The 14,612-nt window shown below is 40.5% G+C and overlaps 1 protein-coding gene across 8 annotated transcripts in view; it reads left to right on the top strand.

Annotated features, from left to right (window-relative positions):
• The window catches only part of lrch3 (leucine-rich repeats and calponin homology (CH) domain containing 3), a 204,011-nt gene that overhangs the window by 101,529 nt on the left and 87,870 nt on the right, over positions 1-14,612 (top strand). For all 8 annotated transcript variants that reach the window (XM_072572386.1, XM_072572390.1, XM_072572389.1 and 5 more), the window contains exon 4: positions 13,243-13,348. In XM_072572386.1, the coding sequence (XP_072428487.1) occupies positions 13,243-13,348 (106 nt within the window). The remainder of the gene's footprint in view (positions 1-13,242; positions 13,349-14,612) is intronic.

Genomic DNA, 14,612 nt, shown 5'->3' on the forward strand with positions numbered 1-14,612 from the left:
GAAGACCCAAATCTCTTTGAATATTCTCTGTACTTTATACCATTTAGAAAGTAAGCTGATGTATCTTTTTGTTGGTCTAAAATGGGTAACCTCTCACCTGCTTATGTTCAAGTCCATCTGTCACCATTTTGACTGTTCACCTAGTCTATAAATACCCCACTGTAAATTTATGATTATCATTCTGCACTGAATGCAATGTAGCCATTACTTTGAGTCATCAGCAAATTTGAATAATTGACCTTCTGTGCCAACGTCCAAGTTGTTAATAAGTAATGTGAATAATTGAGGCCCTAAGCCAGATTCTTGTGGAATGCCACTGGTCACATCCTGCTGATTTGAGTACTTAATCATTTTCTGGTTGTTTGCCATTCAACAAGTTTCCCAGACATGCCAATAATTCCCTGGCCTTCAATTCCCTAGGCTTTATTAATAGTCTTTCATGTGAGACTTTATCAAATACCTTCTCAAAGTCCATGTGAATGACATCAATAAACATTCAAGGTAAAAACAATGACTGCAGATGCTGAAAACCAAATACTGGATTAGTGGTGCTGGAAGAGCACAGCAGTTCAGGCAGCATCCAACGAGCAGCGAAATCGACGTTTCGGGCAAAAGCCCTTCATCAGGAATAAAGCTTTCTGAGAGAGTGTGGCCCTCAGCTGAGGCAGGGCTGACTGTAGAGAGGTTAGGTGCCGGCGCATTGCTGCAAGCGTGGAGCGGAGGATCTTGAAGGAGAACTGTTGCTGGTGTTTTTGAATCTGTAGTCTGTACTGTTTGTCCTGTTCGGGTCCGAACTCTGCTGGTTTAAAGGTGGTCTGGAGTCCGTGTGGGATGAGTTGTTTACGGAGGCATGCACTGAGGAAGCAAATGTGGCTGTGGTACCGTGTTTGTTTCACAACATGGTTGAAGAGCTTCAGAGCAGAGGAAATGATCTGGGAGTTGCAGTGGGAGAGGGACTCCCTGAGAGTCTTGTAGAGAGAGGAGGAAAACTTCTTCAAGGCAGGCATCCTTGCAAGAGGATTCGCAGTAGGGTTAAAATCAACAAGGTAAAAACAATGACTGCAGATGCTGAAAACCAAATACTGGATTAGTGGTGCTGGAAGAGCACAGCAGTTCAGGCAGCATCCAACCAGCAGTGAAATCGACGTTTCGGGCAAAACGTCGATTTCGCTGCTGGTTGGATGCTGCCTGAACTGCTGTGCTCTTCCAGCACCACTAATCCAGTATCAATAGACATTCCCCTATCCGCTACTTTAGTCACCTCTTTTAAAAAAAAAAATTCAATGAGGTTTGTCAGGCATGACCTAACTAACAGGAATCCATGCTAACTCTCCCTGATTAACTGAAAATTTTCGAGTTGCTCAGTTATGCTATCCTTGATTACAGTTTCCCATCACAGATGTTATGCCAAGTGGTCTGTAATTCCCTTTTTTGCTTCTTTTCCCCTTAAAAAAAGAGGAGTGATATGCATTTTTCTATCCAGAAGGATTCATTAAAATTGTTCATATTTTCATGATCAACGGACCAATGTAACAGTGATTATTTCATTCAAAGTAGTAGTCGTTTTGCAAAATAGTAATTGGGGATTTCTGCATGACTTTAACCTATGTGCCTATGAGAAAAATGGGCTTTGAAATTGTGAATTCCAAAACAGAAACTCATTATCTGAGTTTCAATGTGAAGTCTTTCTTAAAATATTTTGTAGTGAGTCCCCATTTTTGCATATGTGTTTTGGACTCCCATTGTGTGATAGAACATCCTATTTATTTAAAGAAGAAGTTATTGTATGATAAGTGCAGTCCATCATGGGGCAGGTTTGGAACTAAACAGATGTAATCTTTCACTGTGAATGCAGACTGCAAGAACTATTTAAACACCTGCTGATTGGACCTCTTGGGCATGAAAGTGTGTTAATGGATGCCATTCAGTGTTTCAATTGTCTGTTTTATAGCATTTCTGTTATCTAACTCCCAAGTCACAGAATAAAGTGTATTCAACCCAAAGCCTGTTGTAGATCATTGTTTAGGGTCCAAACTGTTTTATTTTTGTAGGTCATGTAACTATGTATCATGATGCCTTACAAATCAAATGTAGCACTTCTCAAAATTCCAGGCTTGCACAACTTTATCATAAGTATGCTGTAGAAAATGTAATGTTATTACTGGACAAGTCTGATCTCAGACTGAAATCTGGCTTGATAGGTGTTTTTTTTCCTGTTTTAATGAGGTCTTTCACTGAAACACGCATGTGCAATGCTACAACCCTGGTTTTAACAATAAAATAAGTCTATTATGCAAAAGAAGTGAAGATAAAATAATTTACAATAAAATGTTGAAAGATTTCAAAGCACACCGTAAAATATAATTTCTTTAATCCCTACAGTGTTTCATTACAGGACTTGAACACTAGAGAGAATTCCCTTCTCTATCACACGCAACATTTGATTTAGCAATGGCTTCAATTCCTGGATTGGAGAACGTGATAGCCTCTTGATTTTCTTAGACTGATCTTTTCTCAGTGTCCCATCTGCTTCATGGTTTTAATGAATTGTTTATTGTATAAAAGTAGACTTACACAGAGTTAACTTATTTATTAACACTTCTAAACTATCTCCCTTTCTCGAGACCAACTGCTTTGGATATTCAGCTTCAGACAAGACTTTTGCAAACCATGCCAAACTGAAACCTGACAGTTTTTCCTAAGCCATGGATGTTTCCCCAATCAAAAAAAAAATCTCTTGCCTACTAAAGCAAAAATTTAATACACAACTGTGTACTCTGCTTGTAAAAAGTCTGCTACTCTTAAATTCCCTTTAGGCATCTCTATTTTTTTTAAAAAGTACCCATAGTTACAGGATAATCACTAAACCCATTCAGAGACACAGACCAAAACACACTCTACAAACTCAAATACAAGGTCTAAAATAAACTATTTAAAAAGTAGGTGAGTCTCATACTTTGCATCACAGGACAGGCAGTCCCTAGATTGTGAATGGCTTCTGTTCTGGAGTCTAGTCGCAAGTCGTTTTGTGCAGAAGTCGAAGCACAGTGAAGGACAATGTAAAGTAGCAAGAACTGGAAATGTCTGTATGCTGGGTCTTTGAAATTTCACCCCAAATGGATTTTGCTAATCAGTACTAACATTCGTAAGTCCGACATAGAAAAAACAAGGACCACTATAAGCATCACATAATGCTATGTTGCCTGAACTTAACAAAGTTACATTAAAATTGGATAGGCAAATTGGAAATTTTAATACATTTTGAGAAAAGACTGATAAAATGGGCACAGGGTTAATGGAATTTAACATTGTCTTCAATTTTTAAAAATTTTTTGGTGAAGAAGTGTTATAGTGTCATACAGTGTGGAAACAGACCCTCACTCCCATTCGTCCACACCCATCAGACATCCCAATCTGACCTAATCCCATTGGCTAGCACTTGGCCCATGTCCCTCTAAACTCTTCCTATTCATAGACCCATCCAGGTGCTTTTTAAATGTTGAAATTGTACCCACCTCCTCTGCTTCGTGTGGTAGCTTGTACCATACACACACCACCCTCTGTGAAAAACCTACCCCTCTAGTCCTTTTTAACTATTTCCCCTCTCACCTTCAACCTATGCCCTCTAGTTTTGAACTTTCTCATCCTCAGAAAAAGACCTTGGATATTAACACTGTCCATGCCCCACATGTTTTTGTAAACCTGTATAAGGTCACCCCTCCGTCTCCAATGCTCCAGGTAAAAATGCCCCGGCCTCTTCCTGTAACCCCCACCCTCCGACCATGGCAGTATACTTTTACATCTTTTCTGCACCCTCTGAGGTTTAACAACATCCTTCCTGTAGAAGAGTGACCAGAATTGTATGAAGTATTTTAAAAGTGGCCTCACCAATGTCCTGCATAGCCACAGCCAGACATCCCAGCTCCTGTACTCAAAGTTGCCACAAAGAATGCCCCAGTAAGACTGTGACTGGTAATTGCCAAAGTTCATTTAATTTTCAGACCAGGCAGGTTGCTTCTAATCGGTCAAGTCGTTGCCCTGAAGAATGAATCAAAGAAAGGCTGTCATCTATTTTGTTAAGTAGAAATTTTGTTGCAGTTTGTACATATGTGCGTTCTGCCTGCAAAGAACAGGACCCTGTGTATATAATGCATATAGTTTTGAGTAGAAGAATGGATGCTGCATGGCAAATCCAACTGACAGTCTTACATTTGGTTGTCAGCATTATTCTCCGTACCCTCCAGGAAGCATTTGCTGAATAATCCTACTACAGAATCCCATCTAATGTTAGACACTACGTTTAGAGTTTTACAAGAGGAGTCTGATTGGATACAGTCAGTACTTTTTCTATTGCGAGCACCAGCCAGACATGCTGCCTGATCTGATCAGGCAGCCTCTGTGACATACGACCTACATACATGCAAACACGTTGGTCAAAATGCTTCATCTCACTCATCTCTACTTTGAATTACATCTACCATGTATGTGCCTACTGTGCCAACTTGTCTGTGCTCTTTTGGAGTTCTGTATGATCTTCCTCACAACTTATAGTGCTACCATGTATCGTCTGCAAATTTTGATTCCTTCACACCAAGTTCTAGATTATTAAAATGTATCAGGAAAGGCAAGGATGCCAATACTGAGCCCTAAAGAACCATAAACATTTCCTGAGCCCAATATACCATCCACTAATCACTTCAGTCTGTATGCTCTATCTCTGCCAATTTTGCATCAGCATTATAACTTTTTTAAAAAATTTCATGAGGTCTTACTTTACTCACAGGTCTGTGATGTGCTTCTGTATCAGATACCTTCCAAAAGTTCACATGTACCAAGTAAACTGTCTCTCTTACATTGTCCAAAAAATTAGATTTCATTAAACATGGTTTTCCTTTAAGAAATCCATGCTGGCTGTCCTTAGTTTATTCACATTCATCCATGTGATTATTGTGTCAAAAGTTTCCCCACTATCAAAGCTTTAAGAATTTTAAAATTTTAACCTTCCATCTTCATTTGATCAAGGGTATAATGTTTGCAGTTCTCTGGGCTAGAGGCACTATTTCAGAGTCTAAGGAAGACTGAAGAGTGCCCACAACCCCTGCAATTTTTGTTCTTACTTCCTTGAGTACTCTTCAAAACATTTCATCTGGTCCCAGTGTCTTGTCAACTTTATGCACTGGAGTTTATCCAATAATCCTCCTTATCTGTTTTAAACCCTTCTAGCGACTGAATTTTATCCTCATTCATTATGGCTTAGTAACAGCTCCTTCTTTGGGAAAAGACCGATGTAAAATATTTGTTTCATATCTGAACCATGCGCTCTGCTTCCAGGTATAATTCCCCTTTTGACTCCCTTAGACCTTTATCTGTTTCTTTTACCAGTCTTTTGCTATTTATATGCCCATGAAGAAACTTTGTGATTCCCTTTCATGGTATCTGCAAGTCTTTTTTCATGCTTTTTGTTTCTCTTAGTTGCTCTTCTTCCACCCTCTTGAGCCTGGTATTTTCAGCTTGTTTCTCAATTGTTATTTTCTACTTGACATCTGTTATAAGCACACTTTTTTCTTTACTATAGTTTCCATCTCATTTTTCATCTGGGGAGTTCAGCGTTTGTTTGCCTTGGCTTTTCCTAGGGAAACACATCTTGACTGTGTCAAAACTGTTAAACATTTCAGAAATAGGGTAGAGCACTGTATCTTATAAGAATATAGAGTTTGAAGAAATTAGTGTCAGTAGTCTTCATATGACATTCCCCCGTTTATCATTATTTTATTTGACTGAATTTTCCTCATTTTATCTGTTTACGTTATTGTTGGTTTAATGTTATGCATCATCCCAAGTCACAGCTGTATTTCAGCAGAGAAGTAGCACTAGGGAAATAACTGGGACTAAAAGCTGCCAAAATGATCCAGATATTATTTGTCTATGTCAGAGAGCCTTAAAAGTAGTGATTATGAGGTAGGACCTCATGGATCCTCCTGTTAGCTATAGAAGGGGAAAAAAGAAAAACTGGAAACCATTAGCCCAACATCAGTACCAGGGAAATTGCTAGAACCTCTTATTAGTGATACAGAAACAGGTACTTTGCCTATTTTTGTTGAGATTTTCTGAGTCAACATTGATTTATGAAGTGCTATGCCTGAAATGGAGGAGTGTACTGTTCTTTCAATATGACTGTAAATGTTTTATTCACTCATAAAAATGGCTGATCGTATGCTGATTTTTTTGAATGTAGAATTAAAATATCCATCAACCAGAATTCTAATAAACATGGAATTGTTAATTTATTATAAAGCAAAACATTTTCAACAAAGCTATACAACTAATTATCTCTCAATTTCTATTATGAATGCTTAATGTTTACCTCTCAAAACACACTCCGAAACCAGATAAAGGAACAAAGCAGATTTCTTTTGTTTGCCGAAGAATGGTTTTTGAAGGCAAAAAAAAAAGTGTACAATGTAAAGATGATTGTAAATCTGGCATACACGAGAGGTCACTAGACGTGCAGTTATCTCTGGCAGATGCAGCTTGCTCAGGAAACACCATAAGAAATCTTCCAGATGTACTTGAATTTCACACTGGAGTTAAAACAAAGATGCTTCAGAAGGACAGAGAAGGGAACACTTTTAAACTTGTTTTTCTATGTACCTGCTGTCCTTGTTCTTAGAGATGGTGGTGATTGTAGTTTGGAAGGTGCTTACTAATGAGCCTTGGTGAATTTCTGCAGTGTATATGTAGATGGTGTCCTTTGCTACTCCTACTGGTAGAGAGAATGAATGTTTGTGTGGAATGCCAATCAAGCAGGTTGATTTGCCCTCTGGCGTCAGGCTTCTCAAGTGTTATTGTGGAGCTACACTTTCCCAGGCAAGTGGGAAGTCCTGATGAAAGGTTCTGACCCGAAACGTCAACTCCCCTCCTTCTCTGCTGCTTGACCTGCTGTACTTTTTCCAGCTCTACTCTGCTCTCCAGCATCTGCAGTTCTCACTATCTCCAAGTGAGAAGCATTTGATCACAATGCTAATTTGTGCCTTGTCAGTCATAGAGTCATAGAGATGTACAGCATGGAAACAGACCCTTCGGTCCATGCCGACCAGATATACCAACCCATTCTAGTCCCACCTGCCAGCACCCGGCCCATATCCCTCCAAACCCTTTCTATTCATATACCCATCCAAATGCCTCTTAAATGTTGCAATTGTACCAGCCTCCACCACATCCTCTGGCAGCTCCTTCCATACACATACCACCCTCTGCGTGAAGAAGTTGCCCCTTAGGTCTCTTTTATATCTTTCCCCTCTCACCCTAAACCTATGCCCTCTTGGTCTGGACACCCCAACCCCAGGGAAAAGACTTTGCCTATTTATCCTATCCATGCCCCTCATAATTTTGTAAACCTCTGTAAGGTCACCCCTCAGCCTCTGACGCTCCAGGGAAAACAGCCCCAGTCTGTTCAGCCTCTCCCTGTAGCTCAGATCCTCCAACCCTCGCAACATCCTTGTAAATCTTTTCTGAACTCTTTCAAGTTTCACAACATCTTTCCGATAGGAAGGAGACCTGAATTGCACGCAATATTCCAATAGTGGCAGAACCAATGTCCTGTACAGCTGCAACATCACCTCCGACTTCCCAACTCCTGTACTCAATACTCCGATCAATAAAGGAAAGCATACCAAACGCTGCCTTCATTATTGCTTTCTACCTGTGACTCCACTTTCAAGGAGCTATGTACCTGCACTCCAAAGTCTCTTTGTTCAGCAACACTCCCTCGGACCTTACCATTAAGTGTATAAGTCCTGCTAAGATTTGCTTTGCCAAAATGCAGCACCTCGCATTTATCTGAATTAAACTGCATCTGCCACTTCTCAGCCCATTGGCCCATCTGGTCCAGATCCTGTTGTAATCTGAGGTAACCCTCTTCGCTGTCCACTACACCTGCAATTTTGGTGTCATCTGCAAACTTACTAACTGTACCTCTTATGCTCGCATCCAAATCATTTATGTAAATAACAAAAAATAGAGGGCCCAGCACCGATCCTTGTGGCACTCCACTATTCACAGACCTCCAGTCTGAAAAACAACCCTCCACCACCATCCTCTGTCTTCTACCTTTGAGCTAGTTCTGTATCCAAATGGCTAGTTCTCCCTGTATTCCGTGAGATCTAACCTTGCTAATTAGTCTTCCATGGGGAACCTTGGCGAACGCCTTACTGAAGTCCATATAGATCACATCTACTGCTCTGCCCTCATCAATCATCTTTGTTACTTCATCAAAAAAACTCAATCAATTTTGTGAGACATGATTTCCCACGCACAAAGCCATGTTGAGTCTCCCAAATTAGTCCTTGCCTTTCCAAATATATGTACATCCTCAGGATTCCCTCCAACAACTTGCCCACCACTGAGGTCAGGCTCACTGGTCTATAGTTCCCTGTCTTGTCCTTACCACCCTCCTTAAACAGTGGCACCACATTTGCCAACCTCCAGTCTTCCGGCTCTTCACCTGTGACTATTGTTGATATAAATATCTCGGCAAGAGGCCCAACAATCACTTCTCTAGCTTCCCACAGAGTTCTCGGGTACACCTGATCAGGTATTGGGGATTTATGCCCCTTTAACCATTTCGAGACATCCAGCACTTCCTCCTCTGTAATCTGGACATTTTGCAAGATGTCACCATCTCTTTCCCGACAGTCTATATCTTCCATATCCTTTTCCACAGTAAATACTGATGCAAAATATTGATTTAGTATCCCCCCCCCCCCCCCCATTTTCTGTGGCTCCACACAAAGGCCGCTTTGCTGATCTTTGAGGGGCCCTAGTTACCCTTTTGTACTTAATGTATTTGTAAAACCCCTATGGATTCTCCTTAATTCTATTTGCCAAAGCTATCTCATGTCCTCGTTTTGCCCTCCTCAATTCCCTTTTAAGTATACTCCTATTTTCTTTATCCTCTTCTAAGGATTCACTCGATCTATCCTGTCTGTACCTGACATATGCTTCCTTTTTCTTAACCAAATCCTCAATTTCTTTTGTCATCCAGCATTCCCTATACCTACCAGCCTTCCCTTTCAACCTGACAGGAATATACTTTCTCTGGATTCTTGTTATCTCATTTCTGAAGGCTTCCCATTTTCCAGCCGTCCCTTTACCTGCCTCCAATCAGCTTTTGAAAGTTCTTGCCTAATACCGTCAAAATTGGCCTTTCTCCAATTTAGAACTTCCACTTTTAGATCTGGTCTATCCTTTTCCATCATGATTTTAAAACGAATAGAATTATGGTCACTGACGCAAAGTGCTCCCCCACTGACACTGCAGTCACCTGCCCTGCCTTATTTCCCAACAGTAGGTGAAGTTTTGCACCTCTCTTCTAAACTTTCTGCCAAATCTTTGCCTTTGGTCATTAGTCCCTTATTGATCAAATGGAAAAGTTTCTTCCTGTCTACCTTATCTGTGACCCTCAACTTTATACATCTCAATCATGCTGCTCTAAGACCACCTTAAGAAATTAGCCGAGTGAGAAAGTCAGACACATCATAAATAGAAAGATTGCTTTCGGATGTTCCTGAAAATCAAAAAAAGTGCAGAGGTTTTGGGGAGATGAGGGGGATTCTTGGGTTTAGGACCTGAATCATTAGAAAATTGTCTTGTACACACTTAAGAAATTCCTCTCCATCTAAACCTTTAACACAATTGCAGTCCCAGTTGATGTTTGGAAAGTTAAAATCCCTTACCATAACCACCCTATTATTCTTACAGATAGCTGAGATATCCTTACAAGTTTGTTTGTCAATTTCCCTCTGACTATTGGGGCGTCTATAACACAATCCCAATAAGGTGATCATCCCTTTCTTATTTCTCAGTTCCACCCAAATAACTTCCCTGGATGTACTTCCAGGAATATCCTCCCTTTGCACAGCTATAATGCTATCCCTTATCAAAAATGCCACTCTCCCTCCTTTTTTGCCTTCCTGTAGCATTTGTATCCTGGAACATTCAGCTGCCAGTCCTGCCCATCCTTGAGCCATGTTTCCATAATTGCTATGATATCGCAGTCCCATATTCCTAATCATGCCCTGAGTTCATCTGCCTTCCCTGTTATGCCCCTTGCATTGAAATAAATGCAGTTTAATTTATTAATCCTACCTTGGCCTTACTGCAGAATTCCTGGCCTCTGATCTGCTCTTGGAACCACACTCTTTATATGGCTTGTCCAGTTCAGTTTCTGGTCAATGATAAGACCCAAGAATGTTGATAGTGGAAATTTATTGATATTAATGCCATTAAACATCAATAGGTGCTGCCTGAATTCTCTCTTGCCAGAGATATTCATTGTGTGTGATGTCTGTGGCATGAATGTTACTTGCTTTGTATCAACCCTCAACTGGATATTGTCCAGATATTTCTGCATATAGACATGGACTCCTTCAGAATCTGAAGAATTATGAATGATGCTGAACATTGTGTAATTATCAGTGTACGTCCCCACTTTTGGCCTTATGGTGGAGGGAAGATATTTGATGATGCAGTGCAAATGTTTGAGCTGAAGACACTACTCTCTGAGGAACACTTGCAGTGATGTCCTATAGCTGAGATGACTGAACATTCAATAGCCATGCCATCTTCTTTTCTGCTAGATATGACTCCAACGAGGAGAGAATTTCTTCCTAGATTTCTAATGATTCTAGTTTTGCTCATGTCTCTTGATTAGATATTCACTCAAATATGTTGATGTCAAGGACTGTTATTCTCCCCTCACTTCTGGAGTTTAGCTTTTTTATCCATGTTTGAACCAAGTCACAGTGATCTCAGGAGCTAGCCACCCCTATGTAACCCAGACTGACTGTCACTGGTTAGCACTGCTGCCTCACAGCGCCAGGGACCTGATTCCACCTTCGGGTGACTTTGTGGAGTTGCGCATTCTCCACATCTGCATGGGTTTCATCCGGGTGCTTCAGTTTCCTCCCGTAGTCCAAAGATGTGCAGTTTAGATGACTGGTCATGCTAAATTGCCCCATGGTGTCCAGGGATGTGCAGGGTAGGTGGGTTAACAATGATAAATGCCACATTATCGGGATGTATTATGTTGTATTACAAAGCTTGTTTTTTTGAGCCAGGCACGAATTAAAAAGATAAACCAAAAAGGCAAGTTGAGAAAGGAAACTGATCCTCCCAGTTGCTAAGGAAACTAAAACTGAAATGGAAACCAAACAAAGTTGAAGTCATGTAAGAAGGATCCAGAACCATCAGAGCTCAGATAATGATCCTGATGGTGTAGTAGAGGTAGGCTGAAGCAGAGAACGCCTCAACCCAGAGGTCGAGCAAGTATATAGTTGCAGTTGTTCTGTTACTTCAAAGATAATCTTAGATTATCGTTTAGACTGTGACCAACAAACTTGAGTAAATTCTGCAAACACATGTACCATTCTTGATGAAAAATGTGCCCCTGGAACTTGTAGTGGGTTTGCATTGATGTCACTTGTGGATTAGGCTAAATCCTAGAAGAGGAGAGGCTGAAATTTTTCATGCAACATAGAGTTTTGAACGACTTTATGGTCAACTTAGTGTGCTGTCAAGCCTGTTCTTAAGATCTGTGTTCATTGTATCGACATTTAAATTGGCATTTATAGTTTATAAACAGCTACAAATTGCCTGTTAAAAATTCATGTTTAGCTGCAGTAGATTTTGTTTTAAGAGGACAGTGAATTTAGTGTTTGCTTTGGTTGACTTCTGTAAAGTAAAAATTATGGTGTTTGTTCTGTAAAACCTAATGTCTGCATTCTTGCAGTAGAGAACAGGGATTTCAGATTTTTGGAGATGCTTCATTCTTCAGAAATGAATCTAAAAGTATTCCCATTTTTTAACCAGATAACCCACATTGTGAGAATTAGAAGTTATCCTGAAGGTACTTCTCTCTAGGAGAAAGTGAGAACTGCAGATGCTGGAGATCAGAGCTGAAAATGTGTTGCTGGAAAAGCGCAGCAAGTCAGGCATCATCCAAGGAACAGGAGAATCGACGTTTTGGGCATAAGCCCTTCTTCAGGTTCCTGCCCGAAATGTCGATTCTCCTGTTCCTTGGATGCTGCCTGACCTGCTGCACTTTTCCAGCAACACATTTTCAACGTGGTACTTCTCTCTAGCCAAATCTTGGAAAATTGTCCAGCTCTGTTCAGACCTTTGGTTTGGACACTTTGTGTCTCTAAAAAAACAAGTGCAAGCTCTGTCCTCATTTTGGATGGGGACACAACAGAAATTTGCTATCTCTCTATCGCAGGCTCTTTGTCACTTTTCTGTAAGACTCTTGTTGACTGAACTTGTAAAGATCATTATCAATGATATTTCAAGGAAAGTTTTAACCTGAACCTGCACTGACTTAACTGTGTACTCTTTCCTTCTCACAGCCCCATGTCCATGACAGTGTGAATCACCTGAACTTTGGATCCAGGCATAAATAATAATCAGCTGTCCTTTAAACTGCTAGCTTAGGGTACTCTAGTGGTGCAGTGGTAGTGTCTCTACCCCGACCCGAGGGGCCTGTGTTCAAGTCTCACTTGCTCCATCTTTGAATAGGTTGATTAGAAAAATAGGCTAATAAAAAAATTTAGACTCAGCTTGAAGGGCTCTTGGTGCACAGTCTCCCAACCTCTGAACCAGGAGCCCACCTGCTCCAGAGGCAAAAAATATCTCTGAACGTATTGATTAAAAATATCAAGACTCCTGCTTAGGCTGTTGTGAGACACTGGAAGTGCCCCTATCTCTGAGCAATAATTCCTGGGTTCAAGTCCCACCTGCTTCAGATGTGTGTAATAACTTCTCTGGCAGGTTGATCAGAAAGCATGTAGACCCCCAACCTTGTCTTATCTTGAAACTAAATAGACAGTTTAAAGTTTAACTTTTTACAGAACTTTACCTTCCTCAAGTTTCCCTGGGATATGGAGACTAACTGTGTATTGCCAAGGTCATCGCTAGCAGGTGTGAATTTCTTGTACTTCATTTTTAATAGACGTATTCTGAGACTGCCCCTCCCATTCCTTCACTTTAGCTAAGTTAAAGGCATATTCCCAAACTTTAACAATGCCGTGTCCCTTTATAGCAAAAGTGAGCTAGAATAAGGAATAGATAGGTTCTTTATGAACCTTTGGCCCCATGTCGTGGTGGTGTCGTGAGAATATAGGAGTTGATCTTGAATCTGGAAGACTAAATCATTTCAGCTGTTCTCTTTGTTATTTTAAATTTCCATAGGATGTCAGCTGTAATGAGATACAGACATTACCATCGCAGATTGGAAACCTGGAGATTTTAAGGGACCTGAATTTAAGGAGAAATCACTTGGTAACGCTACCAGAAGGTTAGTGTTTTTGCACATTTTAGTAAGATATGCACCTTTCTTTGTTTTTCCTTTAGTGGGAAACACAAAGCATTTTGATGCTTGGATGCCAAATTAACTTAAAACATTGCAATTTTTAAAAAAGAATTGTAAAGTGCTTCCCTAATGGCTGAATTGACAGATCTGTTTATGTGATATCATACTGAGATTAGTAGATTAAATTTACCCATAATCCAATTATTGGTCTATTCTGAAGGCAATGAACTTGACATGAGAGCAACTGTAACTGGCCATGGTGCAGGGTGAGGGTGGGGGTTGTCACTAAGACCACTCAGTTCTCATTCTCAGACCTCGTCCAGCTTCAATCAATTCAAGAATGGCCAAAATAGCTGAATCCAAGAGGTGAAGTGGGACATGTGAAGATATGATGCTCAGATTTTTGCATGATCCTTCCACTGTTTGTGTTGGACCTCCATTTGAACTTATTGGAGACACTTGAAATGAGTGGCTTTGTGGAGGATGCTTCTTCTCCAAATTGAGTAGCTTTGAGAAGATTTGTAGCTCAGGTTGAGGTTCTGGAAGTAGGTTTATTCACTGAGCTAGAAGGTTCGTTTTCACATGTTTTGTCACCATACTAGGTAACATCTTCAGTGAGCAGTCTTGAGCGAGAGGTTCCCATACATTAATGGGGACTTTGAATTTTTTCCGGGGAGTTGTTGAAGCCGTCCTCAGTGTTTTCCCATCTGCCGATAACCATTTGCCATGAAAAAGCTTGTAGAGAGCTTGTTCTGTTACTCTTGCGTTCAGTATGCAGCCAAAACTGACTGACTGGTAACCAGAGTCTTGGTACAGGCAATGTTGTCCTGAATGGGGACATTGATATTTTAGTACCAATCCTGTTGGTGGATTTTTATGATTTTGCAGAGAAGTCACTGATGATATTTCTCCAGCAATTTATAGTGTTTACTGTACATTGTCCTTATCTCTGATGCAGAAGAGTGAGTAACGCTGTTCCCCTGTAGACCATGAGATTGGTATCTGGTTTGAGCTCTTTGTCATCAAAGACACTGTCCCTCAAATGGATGAAAACTGTGCTAGTACACTGGGGGAAATGTTGAATTTTATTGGTGATTGTTGCCCCAATACCTTCAATGTATAGGAATTGACCTGCATTATCCAGCAGCTCACAGTGGAGCTGGATGATTGGGAGCAGTATGTGGCAGAAACATACTGGTAGAGGACCTTTTTCATTCAAGTGTTCAACTGCAGTTTCATTCTCTCATGT

Source organism: Chiloscyllium punctatum, chromosome 6, assembly GCF_047496795.1.
Source record: "Chiloscyllium punctatum isolate Juve2018m chromosome 6, sChiPun1.3, whole genome shotgun sequence".
Classification (NCBI taxonomy): Eukaryota; Metazoa; Chordata; class Chondrichthyes; order Orectolobiformes; family Hemiscylliidae; genus Chiloscyllium; species Chiloscyllium punctatum.